This window comes from Octopus sinensis, unplaced genomic scaffold (genome assembly GCF_006345805.1).
Source record: "Octopus sinensis unplaced genomic scaffold, ASM634580v1 Contig09277, whole genome shotgun sequence".
NCBI lineage: Eukaryota > Metazoa > Mollusca > Cephalopoda > Octopoda > Octopodidae > Octopus > Octopus sinensis.
In genome coordinates this window covers 246,680-263,710 of record NW_021831752.1, presented here as the reverse complement: position 1 = coordinate 263,710, position 17,031 = coordinate 246,680, and the positions used below count along the sequence as shown (strand labels likewise).

The following is a 17,031-nucleotide window of genomic DNA, read 5'->3' as shown; positions in this document are numbered from 1 at the left end:
TGAAAGAAAGAATAAGTGCCATTGAAAAATCACTTTGTCATACAGCCCAATTTGAAAAAGAACGTGCTTGGATACGCCAATCAAAAATGCTCCACCCAAAACACCCCAAATTCTGGACAGCGTACAGTAAAATTACAGTAAAATTACTGGAACAGAAGTTATTCGCCTGAGACTTCCTGGAGGTTGCCTGTCGAGCCAGGAGGAGACTACCGAACTCCTCCGCAATCAGCTCGCAGGTGTTTTGGAAGCAGATCCATCTGCCTCCTTTCCTAAACCTCCTCCAGCAAATAACTCCGACAGATTGAAACACTGCCAACCGATTACTGAATCCGAGACCTGGGAAGCAATAAGTGCAGCTAGAAATGCAGCTCCGGGATATGACAAGATCCCTATGTCCTGCTTCAAGCATGCACCAAGCTGTTTGGTGTCTCTGCTCACAAACCTCTTCAATTCCAGCCTCCAGCGAGGGTACGTCCCAAAATCATGGAAAAAAACTGAAGTTCGAATGGTTTGAAAACCTAAGAAACCTAAAGAGGAAGCCTCGAGCTATAGGCCCATAAGCCTAATCTGCTCTATATCAAAGATAATGGAGAGAATCGTCTACAGAAGGCTAGTACGCCACATAGAAAAGAATCACTGGCTCTCCCACGATCAGTGGGGTTTTCGTCCGGGCCGGTCCTGTGCTGACTATATCTATCGACTGAATTCGATAGTATCTAAAGCACGAGACTCTGGCTTATCGACCAGTATTATCTGCTTGGATGTATCGAAGGCTTTCGACAGTGTCTGTCACTCAGTTTTGTCGGAAAATCTTGTGAATTGCGACATTGATGCGGAAACCCTTGAATGGCTAGCGAGCTTCTTGAATGGGAGGATCTCCTTTGTCAACTATCTTGGCCGAGACTCGAAAGCCATTCTCCAAAAAAAGGGAGTACCTCAGGGCTCAGTCCTAAGCCCGCTACTATTCAACGTATATATGGCAGACTTCCCTAAACCTGTGTTCATCTCAATGAATGTACTCATCTATGCAGATGACGTCATTATCACGGACGAAGCAGCCCTTCCGACGACGTCGGAAATGAAGCTAAAAATTTACTTAGAACAAATACAACAGTGGATGGCAGTGAAATACTTGACTCTGTCAATCGAGAAATGCACGCTCACTAGAGTGTCGGCAAAAAAAAGTGCGAAAATGTTACCCCAGGTTGGGAACCACTGCCATATACGATCGAATCCATCCGGAGGACCCACTCGTTTCTGTACCTGGGAGTCCAATTTTCCGAGAACGGAAAGTGTGAGGAAGATATCATCCTAAGGAAAAAACGGTGCACACAAATGATCAAGTGCCTGATCAAATTCCGCCTGCCCCCAGATACTGTGCTATTCATCTTCCGGGCAGCTATCCTTCCAGTACTGATGTATGGGCTGGAAGGGTGGATTTTGTCCCCCTCCAAGGCAAGAATTATAAAACTGCTGGAGAAAACGAGGAGATTAGCGCTCAAGGTGGCCTTCGGCGTAAATCTAAGAGAGAAAATACCAAACTGGCGCGAAGTCTTTCCTATGATTGGCGAGCTTGTTGAAACCCAATTCCAAAAGTTCCTAGAGAAAAGAAGAAAATAGCCCCGGACGACCCTGTGTGTAAGGCCGCTACTGGCCCTTAATTTCTTTTATGTCCGATATCCCTTTGCAAAATAAACCCTTATCTATCTAGAAATGTGTCGCTAATTCGGAATAACGAAAAGAGGGATATTAAAATCATGTACAGTTTAGTTGATCGTTTCAGATATTCGTGCTGAATTAAGAGTAAACTAAAGTTCCAAACCCACATCAAGTAACAAACAAGCCAGATATTTTTTTGATAAAAAATGAAATAACAACCCTCGAAGTCGACTTCAAATCCCAAGACAATCTAAAGAAAGTCGAAATCAAGAAACTCCCCATATTTTATCTACTTTCCTGAGAATTTGAAGAGATCCACAAGACACAAGTCTTAAAGTTCTTGTCGTATTCAACATGGGATGGGATAGCCACCAATTTTATAAATCTTAAATGAAAAAATTAAATATGGATGTTTTGACTAACATATTAGTAACAATCAAGAAAGCGCTAGAGAGCATGATCGTTGAGCACAATCAGGGTTTGAAAGTCGACAACAACTATCAAATTGTGAAAACAAAAAGGGGAAGAACTGAGGTTGAAAATTGACTTGCCAGAGAAGCCGGTTTGTTACTACAATTTTGACAATGACAATTAATAAACTATTTATTTTTAATGATACTTTTAATTAAACTAATTAATTTGTCTAAGTCTACTCTATGGACGACCTTTCTCTTTTAGAGCAATTAAGAGAAGCCAGAATCGTCTTTGATTATCTACCTCAATTCTGTAAATGGACTAACTTATATCTCTTTGTTCCTTTTTCTATTACTTGTATCTACTTTGAAATAAAATTTTCACATCTCATAAAAAGAGATTTTCCCCTTCTACACTTTTTTGCGTTCTAAATATTTATCTGTCCACAGTGTCCAGAAAACCCTGTCTATATTCGGGATATTTTTTGCTTTGTTATTTCCATAATTATGTCCAAAAGAATTATATTTCAACTTTCACAAGGCAGAATAACACGAAAAAGTATTTGATGAATAAAGTATGCAGTAAATTATTATTATTTATGATTGAGTAACATTAGTATAGGATTTTCCAACATTGATTTACATGTTTTGAGGAAACTTAAAGCAGTAAATCCATCAATAACTCTGTGATCGCCAGAAAAGATTATCGTAGAGTATTCTGCATCTATAATTTCTCCATCAGAAGATTTTTCTAATTTTTTCTAAAGATATTTAAATATTTAATAAACCTCCGGTCTCCCAATAGATAGTATTCCGACCTGAGGGGGAATTATGATTGAATTTCCCATTAAGCCTCCAATCTATTGCTTTTAGAGGAATTTTGGAAATACAGGAGAAATGTTGGAAATTGTAAAAGTCGCCCCTGATAGGTCATCAACGGATAATTTATTAATTTTTCCTTTATCAGACAATTCTTTAAGACACTGAGAGATTTGAAGTAAATTTTTCTGTTGAACTTGATGCACAACCGGAACAACTAATCCGTTTGGAGTATTCATGGCCACTCCAATATTATGATCTTTCTATTAATAGTAGATTCCCATAATCAACATTGAGAATAATATTCTCCTCATTTTCATCGACTATGGAATTCAATATTGGATTCTCAAGAAGTGCAAAAGAAACAGCCTAATTAAAAAATAGAAAATATAACTTTAATTAAAAGACTCGTCACGGTTATTCGAGTTTCGTACTTTTCTTGTGCGTAAAATTTTAAATGTGATAAAGCTGATGACATTTTGTCTGTGCTGACTACTTCGTAGGCATAAAAATGTGGAATCGTGCTGGCCTCCGTCATTAAATTGAACATTGTTTTTCGAGATCCACGCAGAGGAATGACATCATTTTCAGAAGTTACTTGAAGTTTGGAGCTCTTATTTTCATAATTCCTGTTTTCTAATTAGTCACTATTTAGCATTTGTTTAATACCAATAAAATTTAGCACGTCTTCTTTTATGATTCTACCTCCAATAGACGATCCACTAATTTCGTGTAAATTTACCTAAAACAATAAAAATGGTAGTACGTTGTTTTCTCGAGCCAATCTACGGACAGCAGGAGTTGCCATTATTGATTCATTTTCAAAAGATGTCGTTTTTGGTGATACATTTTCTGCATTAGTTGGATAAAGATTAGTTTCAATTTCTTGTTGATCGTCAATTTCGATATCAATTAAAGGATGCCCGACCATTGCATCGTCATTAGTCAAATAATATAACTTTTTGATAACTCCTGAATATCTTGAAGTTATTGTGACATTGGCTTTATCACTTGATACGTCACATATGTTTTCAAATTCATCGACCTTTTGCCCGACCACAACATGCCTGCGGTTGATAAAAAGGTGGAAAATAACATTTAATGTTTGCCAAAAATAAAACATTTTTAATACCAAATAGAGTGAAATTATATATTATTTATATGTAATAATAACAAAAAATAACCATTCTTTGACGGTGACTTGTTTTATACCTTCTCCAATGTCCGTAAGAAGAATTGGAATTGTTCTCGCGAACAACGCTATATTAGCTTAAATAAATATACATGGACTCGTGACAAAATTTCTGATATAAAACTTGAGTAATTTATTTGTGGAAAACATTGATTGATTCAAATCTTATAATTTATTCGAGTTATTGATAAATACAAAAAATATTATTAAGAAACAAAATTTTTAAATTTAAAGAATCCGCACTTTCTTTTGTCTCTAAAATTTTAAGGAAGTTCTTTTTATCTTTGGTATTCACTTGGAGTATATGTTAACACTTCAAAAAGGACAACAAGGAACTTCATGAACTAAAAGAATAATCCACTATCAAGGCATTCATGGCTAAGGATTTTAGTAGTGAGTATCACAATTTTTTGATCACTCCAATTCCTCTTGTTTTTTTCCTGATTTCATAGCTCTTTGATCAGGTGATCAAATTTAACACGGCCACTTTGAAGGACGCTTCCGATAGCATATAAATCAATTTAACGATATTTAAAAAACAGCATTTATGATTTATTAGTCAAGTTTGTTTATAAAGTCTCGTGAGAAATTCTATATGTTGGTCAGCAAAGTTAATGCGATTATCCATCATATTCAATTTCAGTTCTCTTTCTTCTTCAGACTTTCTAATTCTTTGAATCAATTTTTCAGAATCCTTTCTCAGTTTCTTATTCTGACTTATCATTAAAAATATCAACTTAACTTACACAAGTGCAAATTGTAATGAATTTAATATGTCGCGAGCGCAGCGAGCGACCGAGCGCAGCGAGCGACCACTCAATTTCTAGATCCGATCAATCAAAAAATCTATAAATTGACAAACACCCAGGCTTGTATTTGGGATTAAATATATTCGATAACAAAAATTAAAATCGATGCCAAAGCAGAATGAGCTTTAAAACCGATTTCATAAATAAAAATAATATTTTAAAATTTATAATTGATATTTTAGAATAATGAGAAAAAATCTAAATGCTTCATAATTTATAAAAATGTCAAAACAAGAATCTTCTGAAGGAGCAAGCCTGTCTGCACAGTTCATTTTTGATTAGAAGACCTAATTTTAGAGATTAAAACGAAAAAATAGCAATGAGATCTGTCAAATTATTACCCCCCTCACAACCTAAACCAAATTAGCGTTCAGTATTCATTGATTTTACTTTTTCTATTAAGGTCTACTTATAAATTATTTTATGGGATTCAATGAAAAACTTAAGTTATTTCAATTTTAATTTTAAATCATGTTAAAATTTTAAATAATTTAATAAATATATTTGTTGATGATAGGCTTGTTAGGTGTCAAAGTCGCGTCTAGCGCTCGGTCGCGCGCTGCGCTCGCGACATAATATTTATACTCATATTATCCGTCATCAACCGTCTGTACTTTTAGACCAGACTGGTACAACTAGAAACAACTTGATTAGTGTCACAACACTATAAAATGACAAAACGTTGTTTTGTGGCACTCCATTCTTCCGCCGGTCCCTCAAATACACAACTGGTAAACTGAAAAGTTCCAGGTACCTCAAAAAGTGCAGTAGTACTGTATCGAAAGGCTCATTCCTTCTCAATAAGTGCTTCACTACTGTGGATCTTGGTTTATCCTTTTGGGGTTGTTTTGGAAAAGATTGGGAGGGAGATAATGGACTTAAAGTTGTTACAACAAGTAAGATTGAGTTGGTTGTTTACGTTCCAAACTATTTAATTTGTTCACTGATTTTATGATCTTGGTTGACTAAACCATTTGCTTTCTAAAAATTTGATTTTTAAACAGAAATTAAGTTAGTTAAGATCGTCACCAGTTTACGCTCATGCCGTATTCTCAACTATCCTCTTAGTCAGTCTTTTCCATTCAGCCTTGTTCCTCGCGCGTTTGCGAATATCCTCAAGATCGTCATTAGTGTTAAGTAGGTTGCCAATTCTCGCTTGATCATCCCTTAGGCCGAATGGAAGTGTGCGTCTTGGTTGTCCCCGAAATCCAATTCCGTGATTAAAGAAGTATTCTTCTATGATTTGATTGGAAGGAATCATTTTGTACATTCTCAAAACATGTCCGAAAAGTCTCCAGCATGAGGTACAGTACCGGTCATATGTTTTAGACATTCTGAAAAAATCCCAGTGTTTGATTTTTCTAAAGAAAAATCCAATAAAATAAAAGTTTTTTAGTAAGTATTATCTATATTATTTATATATTTATCATTTTCATATCTTATCTTCGCTTTATCTTCGACTTCTTCATGTGTTTAAGGATTTTGTCGAAATTGGCCCAGTCATATGTTTTAGACATTTTATTTAAATTCATTATATTTCAATAAAATTTATACTTTTTTTCTATTTTTCGTATCGGAAACGTGTTTTAAATTAATTTGAAAGCAGTATGCCACGACTTTCTGTTGAACAGCGTCATAGAATTGTTTTTATGCGAGAAAATGGTCATACCGTACAGGAAATATCGATTTTACTTGGAATATCCAGATGCGCCGTAAATCACACTTACCAACGGTATTTGGATGGAAATGGGTTTTACGACAGACCAAAATCTGGAAGAAATTGTATTCTTTCGGCACGTGCTCAAAGGAATCTTGTACGTGAGTCTCGACGTTTTCCCAAAAAACAGCGAATGAAATCAGAAAAGACCTAAATATTACGGAAACCGTCAGTGTCGAAACTGTACGAAGAATCTTACGCAAAAATGAACTTTTCGTAAGAATAGCAGCCAAAAAACCTAGACTTTCAACTAATAATATCAAGAAGAGAAAAATATTCTGCACTAGAAACATTTCATTCGATTGGAATAAGGTCATTTTTACTGACGAGTGCCGCATCGAATTAATTTCGAAAGCACGAGAATTCGTAAGGAGACCTCCTGGAAATAGATTCAATTCGAACTACACAACGAAAACTTAGAAATTCGCACCTTCAATCATGGTTTGGGGCGGTATCAGACACGATGGAAAAAGTGCCTTGATATTGTGCGAAGGAAATGTAGATTCCGTAGAATATCAACGAATCTTGGAACAAGGGCTTTCTGAGATATATGATGATAACTTTATTTTCCAACAAGATGGTGCATCATGTCATACTTCACGGTCTACAAAAAATTATTTGCTTGAAAAAGGAGTGAATATTTTAAACAATTGGCCTGCACAATCGCCAGATCTTAACATAATAGAAAATTGCTGGCATTATTTAAAGAGCAAAATCAGAAATAGAAACCCTCAGAACGTTAAGCAACTATGGGAGATGGCAAAAGATGAATGGAACAAGATGGGAGATGATTATATTCAAAACTTGTATTTGTCGATCCCAAATAGAATACATGATGTAATATCGAAAAAAGGAGATGTAACTAAATACTAACTTGTGTTTTAATTAATAAAAACTCGTTTTAACTTTTAAAAATTCCAGATTATGGATGTGCATCGTAAATGTCTAAAACATATGACTGGGCCAGTTTCGACAAAATCTATAAAAAGATCAAGATGTCGAAAATACAGTGACGATGAGATTGGGAAAAAATAAATAACTAAAAAAAATGGATAATGCTTAATGAAAAGCATTTTTTTAATAAGATTTTTCTTTAGAAAAATCAAACACTGGGATTTTTTCAGAATGTCTAAAACATATGACCGGTACTGTAGTAACTTCTTTGCTAATCGGCTTGCATTTAGATAATTTGTAGAAAGTGTCGTTTTTGATAGTCTGTGGCCATTTGATACTTCTAGTCTGTCAAGGTCCGTTTTCGATGTTCCCAATGTTCCCGAGTTGTATAATAGGATTGGTTGTACGAACGCATTATACAAGCGTGTTTGAAGATTTAGAGAGACAGTATCTATCGAGATAACTTTTTTTGGTTGAGGTGGTGACGTGCCTCTATTGCACCAATGTCTTTCTCACACTTGATATCTGCTGGCCCGTTCTCAATTGGCACTCTAAACGTTAGAGGACTCAATCCCATGTATAAACAACTTCAACTCACAAGAGATTTGGAACAACGCAAGGTGTCCATCTGCTGCTTACAAGAGACGAAAATAACTGAACATGGAAGCTCGAAGATAGGCGATTACACACTAATTACCCTCCCAACTACCTGTCGTCACTACGGCCTTGGGTTTGCAATCAACAGAAAACTGGACGAACACATATCCCGGGTGTGGTCCGTCTCGGACAGGATTGCGGTACTCCAAATCAAATGGGGAACGAAACCGAACTCCCTCGTCACAATCATTAATGTGTACGCGCCAACTGGAGTCAGAGCCCTTGCTAATCCGGATGAACTTGATGAATTCTATTCCACTCTCACAAATTTATACAACACACTCAGATCCTCGTATATGTGTTTCATTGCTGGTGATTGGAACGCCAGAGCAGGGAAAGCCAGGCCCGGAGAAACATGCATAGGATCCCATGGAAGAAACCGGAGAAATGTGCCTGGAACTGCCTTGATCCAATTCTGCACCTATTTAGACCTATTCTTATGCAACACGGCATTCCGTCATCCAGCCAGGCACAAAACAACATGGACTGGAACCAGAAAGGACTCAAATGGAAATTACATACCTATATTCAATCAAATAGACTACATCCTCTGCAAAGCTGCCCATAAACATCTACTTGTGGATTCACGTTCATACGGGGGACTGGAGACAAATAGTGACCACAAACTAGTAATCACTAGCATCGGACTGTACAAGACATACAACAAACTGAAAAAACTTACGCATGATGAACAAGAAAGCTATAATCTTGAATTATTCCGTGATGAAAAACTCAAACAGAACTATGCAGACAAACTACAGGAAGAACTCGACAATATTGACACAACAAAACCTGCAAATGCGATTTGGGATGCAGTGACCAGTGCAATGAAGAAGACAGCTGTAAATGTTGTTGGACTCACTCGAAAAAAACACAAATTTCACGATAACGAGATTTGCTCCCTCTCAGAAAGGCAGAAAACCTTGAGGTTAAAAATACAAAACTCCAGCAACCCGAAAAAAATAAGAGAACTCCGAAAATTACGGAACATGATATTACTAAATATCAAGAAAACACAGAAATTGCTAATGTACAAAGAAACAGAAGAGCAATTTCAACACATAACAAAACAAAAGGACGACACGAAAATGTTCATGGCAATGAGGCTGCTAAGCAAAAAAAAGAGGCAAAATTCGATCACTGTCTGGGACACCACGGAAGCGGCTATCATTGACAACAAGAGTAAGGTAGAGGCTATATCTGAATACTACTACAAAATGCTTAACTGGGAGGATGAATCAGGATACAAACCCTACCCATATACTGTAGGGGCACTAAGTTCCCCATTAACCACTTACGAAATATTGGAGGCAATGAAGAAACTGAAAACCGGCAGGTCTGGGGGACCGGACAATATCCCACCTGAACTAGTAAAATATGCGCCAATGAAGTTTGCTGAAATCGCTGCAAATATCCTGAACAAGGCATTTGAGCAGAACAACCCATTAGACCTCGGCAAAGGATGGTTAATTCCTCTACAGAAACCTGGAAAACAAAAAGGACCCCTATCCAGCCTAAGACCTATTATTTTGCTAACGACGCTTCGGAAAACACTGTCGTTGATCGCATTAGAGAGGATAAGAACCAAGGTGGAAAACTTTCTGTCACCGGGACAAAGTGGCTTTAGAACTGGCAGGTCCACTGCTGATGTGATCTGGACTCACAGATGGACAGCTGCCACATGCCAAAAATATAAACATTGCACTGAAATACTCGGCATCGATATGTCCAGAGCATTCGACTCTGTTCACAGAACTAAACTTGTGGAAATACTTATGACCTTCTTAAATCATGACGACATCAGAATAATCCTAATGCTTCTTCAGAACACTCAATTAGCAACCAAACTTGGTAAAAATGTGTCAAACTATTTCTACACATCACGGGGCATACCACAAGGCGATTCGCTGTCCCCAGTTCTCTTTATCGTCTACCTAGAGGCAGCACTCAGAGACTTTCGGCCTCTTGTGGACAACACTAAATACAACGAAATAATATATGCTGATGATGTCGACTTCGTATCTGATGATGCTGAAACCCTTCGATTTATTATCGAAACATTACCAGATATTTTTTCCAAATGGTTTCTAACAATCAACCACAATAAAACTGAACATACGAAATTTATTCGATCTGAACGAACTCATGATGAGCCCTGGAGAAGACAAAAAAAAGTCGGATCTCTCTTAGGGGACTCTGAAGACATTATGCACAGAAAAATACTATCAATTGCCACATACAATAAGTTTATGAACATCTGGCGCCTAAAGAAGCTAAATTCAAAGACAAAACTTAAAATATACAACACATTTGTTGTCCCAGTCCTAATGTACAATGGATCGACGTGGGGAATCAGTAAGACCGATATGAACAATTTGGACCGATTTCATCGGAACCAACTGAGAAGAGTGATAAACATGCAATTCTCAAGGAAAATAGCAAATTCCACCCTATACAAAAGATGCAATTCGAGACCGATCTCTATGGACATCCTGGAGTCCAGATGGCGACTCTTTGGACACATATTAAGACTTGACAGCCTCACTCCGCCGAATATCGCGATGGAAAACTACTTTGCCCATTCCAAAGGAGACTTCCGTGGAAGACCCAGGGTCACTCTGGCTACCACGCTAAATGAAGATCTAGCTGGAATTAATAAAAAACTGAAAAATGGCGATGATCTCGACTCACTCAGGACGATCGCAACTGACCGGAGAGCCTGGAGACGCATGACCGGGAGAATTTCAATGGTGGCACAAGGAAAGCTTAATTAACTTATGACTTTTCCGAAAGTGCTTTATAATAATTATAATAATAAACTATTGCTGGTTCTCGAGGATATTGTTGATGAAGACTCTTTAAGGATTATGCGTTTTCTGCTGGCTTATACGAGCCTCGTAGTGAAAATGGGGAGAGACTATTCGGATAAATTTACCACCGGGATTGGTACTCCGCAAGGGGACTTCCTTTCGCCAGTCCTCTTTGTAATCTATTTGGAAGCTGCGTTAAGGGATGTCAGAAAGGAATTGCATCACTTAATAATCATTTGATTTTGTATCTGAGGATGTAACGATTCTAAGAGCTGTAGTAGACAAAGATACAACAGTTTTGAAGAGGTGGTCCCTGAAAATCAATCCGGAAAAGACGGCCTTAACTTCGATTTAGCGGCTGTCGACTCGAAATGATGAGAAGTGGAGGTTTACTTTTGAACAGAAATCTTCATTATGTTAAACCCTTCCGAAAACAAATGACGTGCGGTGAGTGACGGTGGGAGGCTGACAAATGGGAAAACTGGGCGGACCAGATATTCATCACCTCTCTTTGGATCCGGAAGGCTGTATTGAAGATTTGGAGGCTAATGCTGATTAGCACGGACAGTTTCTTCTTCCTTGGCTTCTTCATTCGATTAGTTAGTTATGCCTCTTTGTGCCGGGTTTGCTATGCTTAGCAAGCTTGGGGATTAATAATAGTAATTTTAACAGAAATAAATGTTTTATTCCATGGTTGTCCATAAATTAACTAAAAAATCAAATAGACCAATAACTGGAATATCAGGAGCAATGGGGCTGTTTAATTCTCTACAAGATACTCCACACTGAATATTCTGAAACTAGAATTACATTGAGTGTCAACCTACTTTGTTGTTATGCTTTGAGGATAAATATATAAAGTATTCACATAATCTGTGAATATTCTTGCATTGGTAAACGTCTTATTACTGTATTTGACATCTTCAACTTGTATATCGACAGTTTCCATTATTACCATTAATCCTTGTTAATTACAAGACGGTTGTGCTTACAGTCTGACTCTATTGAGATACGTTATAAAAGGTATTAGGAAAACGGAATTCATAATGCGTTGTATGTATAGTCTTCTCGCGTAGGTCCATTTCTTTTTCAACTGTAGAAATCTCACTAACAATTCAGTCATGAACACTCTGACAAGCTTATGTCGTGGTGCCGTTGTAGGGCGTCCACAGGCATGATGTTTAGAATTTGGGTTATGTTTTTGCCCTATCTCCTTCAGAAAGAAGATTGTGCAACTTGCTGGTACTCACATATACCTTTCTAAGGACTACAGTGCAGTGACCAAAGAATTGATATTGGCAAGATACGATAATTGGAACTTTTAGTATCGGGGTTCTAGCAAGTTTTCTTTCCGGATTTCAAATTAGAGAATTGACTGGACAGAGTATCAACGGGTGGTGGTTTAGTTTGGGAGCCACATTCGATTTTGGACGGCACTATTTGGGGGTACTTTGTCCAGACCAAGTGGTAAAATTTGGCTTTACCCAAATAATAGATTTGCCCTTGTGGGTTGGAATAGAAGTCACTGGAGGTTTGCAGTTTATTTTTATAAGTCGTTGCAGGCTTACTCGAGGAACAACCTCTATAACATGCGAGATGACCTGAGCCCCCACAGTTAATACAGGTTTTTTCAAACTGATCCTATTTTTAGGGGCAGTGGCAGAGCCTAAAAATAAGCATCGCTACCTTGGAGAACATATCTCTGCAGTGTAACAAAATTGTTAGCATCTGAAGATTCAATTCAGCCACATTCTATTTTTTAGAATTCCACAGAAACTCCAAAGCGTACTAGTGACATTTGTACCTCTCTGGAAATGAGTGGTAGTTTGCTGACAGGAATGACACATTTCCGGAACTTAAAGTCCAAAAGAAGGGTTTCTATGGAAGAATGGAATCTTCATATAAGACTTGCCAAGGAATTCTTTTTAGGATAAGAGTCAATTTTTTAGCGATAAAGAGGCTAGTTTGTCGTCAGAGAATATAGCCAAAACTGTCTCTTGATTTTTAAACATTTCATTAATCAAAGCCTGGAAATAAGATAAACATTACTCCTTCATTTTCTTTCATATAAGTCTGTCTACAAATAGAAAATGTGTTGCCACCCGAGTACTGTGTTTGTGAGATTAATAATATTATCATGTTGCCTCTGGTAATGCTGTAAATGTGACTATCCTTAAACGAAACCCTCAGGCAGACCAGTCAATATAAACCCAGTTGCGTACATTAGTGAGATGGGACTCGGTTGCTCCAAAAGAAATAAGTCTGAAGAGCGCGGGTTACTGCACACGTGTGAAACAAAATTGGAGATATGTTCTGTCGGTTTCGGTGACATCATTGTTCTGGGGACAGAAAAGGGAGAATTGCTGATTTGGGGAATCCACACATCACATGCCTCGAGTGCTCACTTGGTTTATCTGCATAATATGACAAATGTCCACTTTTCGAGGGTCACGTGCATTCACTGCTCAAAGGGTTTGATAGTTTCGGGATCACTGGATGGAGTTGTCGCATTTGTGTCATTTGACGGACAAGACTACACACTGGTGGGTCGACTGGCAGCCCACAATGGACAAATAAGTGGAATACTCATCTCCGGGCCACTCATTCTGACTTGCTCTTATGACAACACCGTCAAATGCTGGAGCTTGGAGAATGGGGAGGCAACATTGCAGAGGACATACAATGACCACTGTGGCAGTATTCTTGACATGCTGCACATTCTCGACAATTTGGTGGCGACTGCCTCCTGTGACTCAACTGCTAAAATATACTCAATTGTGAGTGGACAGTGTCTTTCCTCGTTAGAGAAGCATTGCGGAGCGGTAACGTGCCTGGCAGTGGATTCGTTCCGTGAACACATTTTGACAGGATCAACTGACTCGACTGTCATGTGTTGGGAAGTTGTAAGTGGAGAACATCTTATGACCTTAACCGGCCACAAATCCCCCGTCATTTGTCTAATGGTTTTAAGTGGGTAGGATGTTGCAGATGAAGGACATGGTATTGTTTAGCGGGAGTATGGAGGGGACCGTCAAAACATGGACGCTAGACGATCATCAGGAAATCCGGACTTTGTGCGGACATACAAACTCAGTGCGGGCCATTCGAATGTTCAAAAATTACCGTATTTCCCCTCCCTCACCACAGTCCTCACATGTGGAGGGGACGGAGGTATCGGCATTTTTGATCCCAACGACGAAGTCCCCAGGCGCACACTAAGACATAGCAGACCAGTCTTGGATATATACGTGTTTATTGTGTTTTATTGTAGTTAACTACCGAATCGTTGATGGTGACAGTGTCCGATGACGGGGTAATTCGACTCTGGGATTTTGACGAGCTGGATCTAATATAATAAAGTCTTCATGACCAACTTTTTTAACAATCCCAATCCGCAATGTTAAAGGCTCCTTAAACTCTCAAACTTCTTAACTTACTTGTCATAACAAACCACTTCTCTTGAGGATAGCACTTTTTTAGCTTCCCTGATTTGTAAATCTCATAATAACAGCTTCCAAATTGCTTCTCATGTCAACAAGTTAAATTCTGCTACACAGTCTTCTTGTTCTCTTGTTTTACTGAACTTAACACGGATTAGTCTCTATTTCTAAACGGCAATTTATTATCTATCCGGAAGCCAACCTTACTTGTTTGAAAAAGAAAGATGGTTGTATTTGTCCAATTACAGTTGGCTATTTTGATCGTTGAAGAATTCAGCCCATACTGAGTTGGTGTTGGAATACCGAGAGAGTGCGAAGCTCCTCTATACGCTGTCAGAATGTTCATGTTACACTACCAGCTAAAAATAAAAAGAGTGTAAATTATTGCTGAATCAACAGAGCGAGATGGTAAAGAAAGCCCCGAAACATATAGTAATTTTTTCAAAAGGTGATTACAAATTTGATTTTCCTCGAGTGGACTTAAATTCTCTTTATTGTAGAAGGACGAAAAAAAGATGGGAGTGAATTAATTTAAATATGAATTTAACACTGGAGACAGTGTATTCAATAGTTCTAATTGAAAGTCATAAGTTTTAATCAATTTTTTTCGTTATTAAAAAATTGTCCTACTTTTGATAAATAATTTGCATTCTTTAAATTCCAGAAATTTATGTGATTTTCAAACAACGACTTTCATTGGATAGAAAATCTTTTATAAAAATATTTTAGAAAAAATATTAATTCTTCCTCTTCATGGTTAGTTCACTTTCTCGCTTTGACTTAAAAAACATTAAAAATAAAGACATTTAAAAGTCTTTGAATTCATGGATTAATTTTGCAAAACATGGGAAACTTGATTTTTAACTATAGTAATTAATTTAGTCGTTAAATATATTATCCACCGATGCTTCTTCCATTTCATCTATACCATCAACAACCCGTCGATGGTCCCTTTCAATAAAAAAAGAAGCCGCCAGAAAAGCACATCCTCCAAGAGCACAGACAAAAACAGTCGTCAACAAACCCCATCTGATATACTTACTATCATTATTTATATTTATTTCATCGTGTTTTTTAGTTTGAGTTGCTATCTACATGTCAATAAACAAGTGAGCGATAGAACCAAGCCAACAATGTACGTACTTTCTGCATCTCCCAGAGCGTGTTGGAAAAATATATTTATTGCAGAAGATGAGGCCCGACGATGTGGGGAAACAATGTACTGCACATTAATGTACTCAAAAAACCATCAACATATCCACATTAATGCTAAAACAAACACACATGGCAGAAACCCCAAGAAATAGGGCCAGAAACGAGCTGTACATTTCAAACAACAGCATGTAAAGTGCATAAAATATGAGGAAAGATGCACAAATCAGGCCACATCCGCAAATAATTGGGTCATATGAGACAGAAATTGGCTGGAGTTTCTTTGAGAGAAGTGACCCGATTAACACACCTTCGATGTAAAAGTGAGGATATACCGGCCAATCCCCCACAGGAAAGGATGACTCCGCAAATTGTAGTCACAATGTTAGGAGACATGTGTTGGAGGACTATTTGGGAATATTCGGGGACCCAAAATCCAAGGGCCCCTCCGGAAAATGTGACTCCAATAGATCCCAACAAGATTAGGAGATATGTTTTGTTGGTAAATAATACTTTCAAGTCTTTAAAATAACTGGTTGTGTTTTTTGTCAAAAAGTTGTCATTTTGGCCGATTTCGGGATCGTAGAAGAAAATGGAGCTGATAAGAAGGAGAATGGCCCCAAATATCGAGGTGATTCGTAAGGCCCATTTCCATCCGAGGTGTTCGGATATGACAGAACCGGTTATATAACCTATCCCCGAGCCCACTGGAATGGTCAGAGAAACGACTCCAAAAGCAATAGCACGATTTTTTTGTTCAAAAAGATCAGTAATTATTGTAGGGACCACTGCAACAAAACATGCCTCCCCAATGCCAACAAATGCTCGACAAACCAAAAATAACTCAATACTGTCTTTTTGAGCAAGTGAGGATAAATATGTCATTAAAGTCCAACTAAATAGTCCAAAAATTATTATTCTTTTTCGACTGACTCGGTCTCCCAGATACCCCGCAATCGGGGAAGTGAACATAAATGCAATAATGAAGACACTCTCGGCAAAACCGAGTGTTGAGTATGGTATATTAAAATAGTTTTTTAGTTTTGGAAGAGCTCCTGCGATTTGAAATTGATCGATGTAGTTTAATAAAGATATTAATACTAAAATCAAAAGGTATAATCTATTTCCTATAATTTGCATTAATTTTAGAGAAGTAATAATCAATACTATTTGTTCTAAGCCTTAAATATTTTTTATGAAATAATAAAAACATAAAATTCGAATATTAAAAAAAGAGGCATTCCATTTTAACGTTTCTGTTAATCACAGACTAGAACCCTATCAATCAAACCGTCAAAACATTGACGTTAGACAACCATCAGAAAATTTAGATTCTGCTCGGACACACGCACTCATGCGGATTATTTGAATGCTCAATTACCGTATTTAGCCTCCCTCACCTTAGTCCTCACGTATGGAGAAACAGGTGTTTGCATCTTTTATCCCAACGACGAGTTCCCCCGGCGCAG

The 17,031-nt window shown here is 37.6% G+C and overlaps 2 protein-coding genes across 2 annotated transcripts; both read right to left on the bottom strand.

Moving 5' to 3' along the window:
- Positions 1 to 3,143: 3,143 nt before the first annotated feature.
- Positions 3,144 to 4,424, bottom strand: LOC115228061 (lipoamide acyltransferase component of branched-chain alpha-keto acid dehydrogenase complex, mitochondrial-like). Its single transcript, XM_029798735.1, has 4 exons — positions 4,379 to 4,424; positions 4,076 to 4,160; positions 3,658 to 3,958; positions 3,144 to 3,260 (listed from the first exon to the last, which is right to left on the bottom strand). Exons 1-4 carry the CDS (start codon positions 4,422 to 4,424, stop codon positions 3,144 to 3,146), a joined length of 549 nt encoding a protein of 182 aa, XP_029654595.1.
- An 11,390-nt stretch (positions 4,425 to 15,814) lies between these two features.
- Positions 15,815 to 16,702, bottom strand: LOC115228060 (protein spinster homolog 3-like). The gene has a single exon (XM_029798734.1). It carries the CDS (start codon positions 16,700 to 16,702, stop codon positions 15,815 to 15,817), a length of 888 nt encoding a protein of 295 aa, XP_029654594.1.
- Positions 16,703 to 17,031: the final 329 nt, after the last annotated feature.

Coding starts and splice junctions, on each gene's coding strand:
- LOC115228061 (XM_029798735.1), bottom strand. CDS start 4,424: ATGAAGTTCCTTGTTGTCCTTTTTGAAGTGTTAACATATACTCCAA. Junction 4,161..4,378: donor AGTGTTAACATATACTCCAA/GTGAATACCAAA, acceptor TATTTATTTAAG/CTAATATAGCGTTGTTCGCG. Junction 3,261..3,657: donor GATTGGCTCGAGAAAACAAC/GTACTACCATTT, acceptor TTTTTTAATTAG/GCTGTTTCTTTTGCACTTCT.
- LOC115228060 (XM_029798734.1), bottom strand. CDS start 16,702: ATGCAAATTATAGGAAATAGATTATACCTTTTGATTTTAGTATTAATA.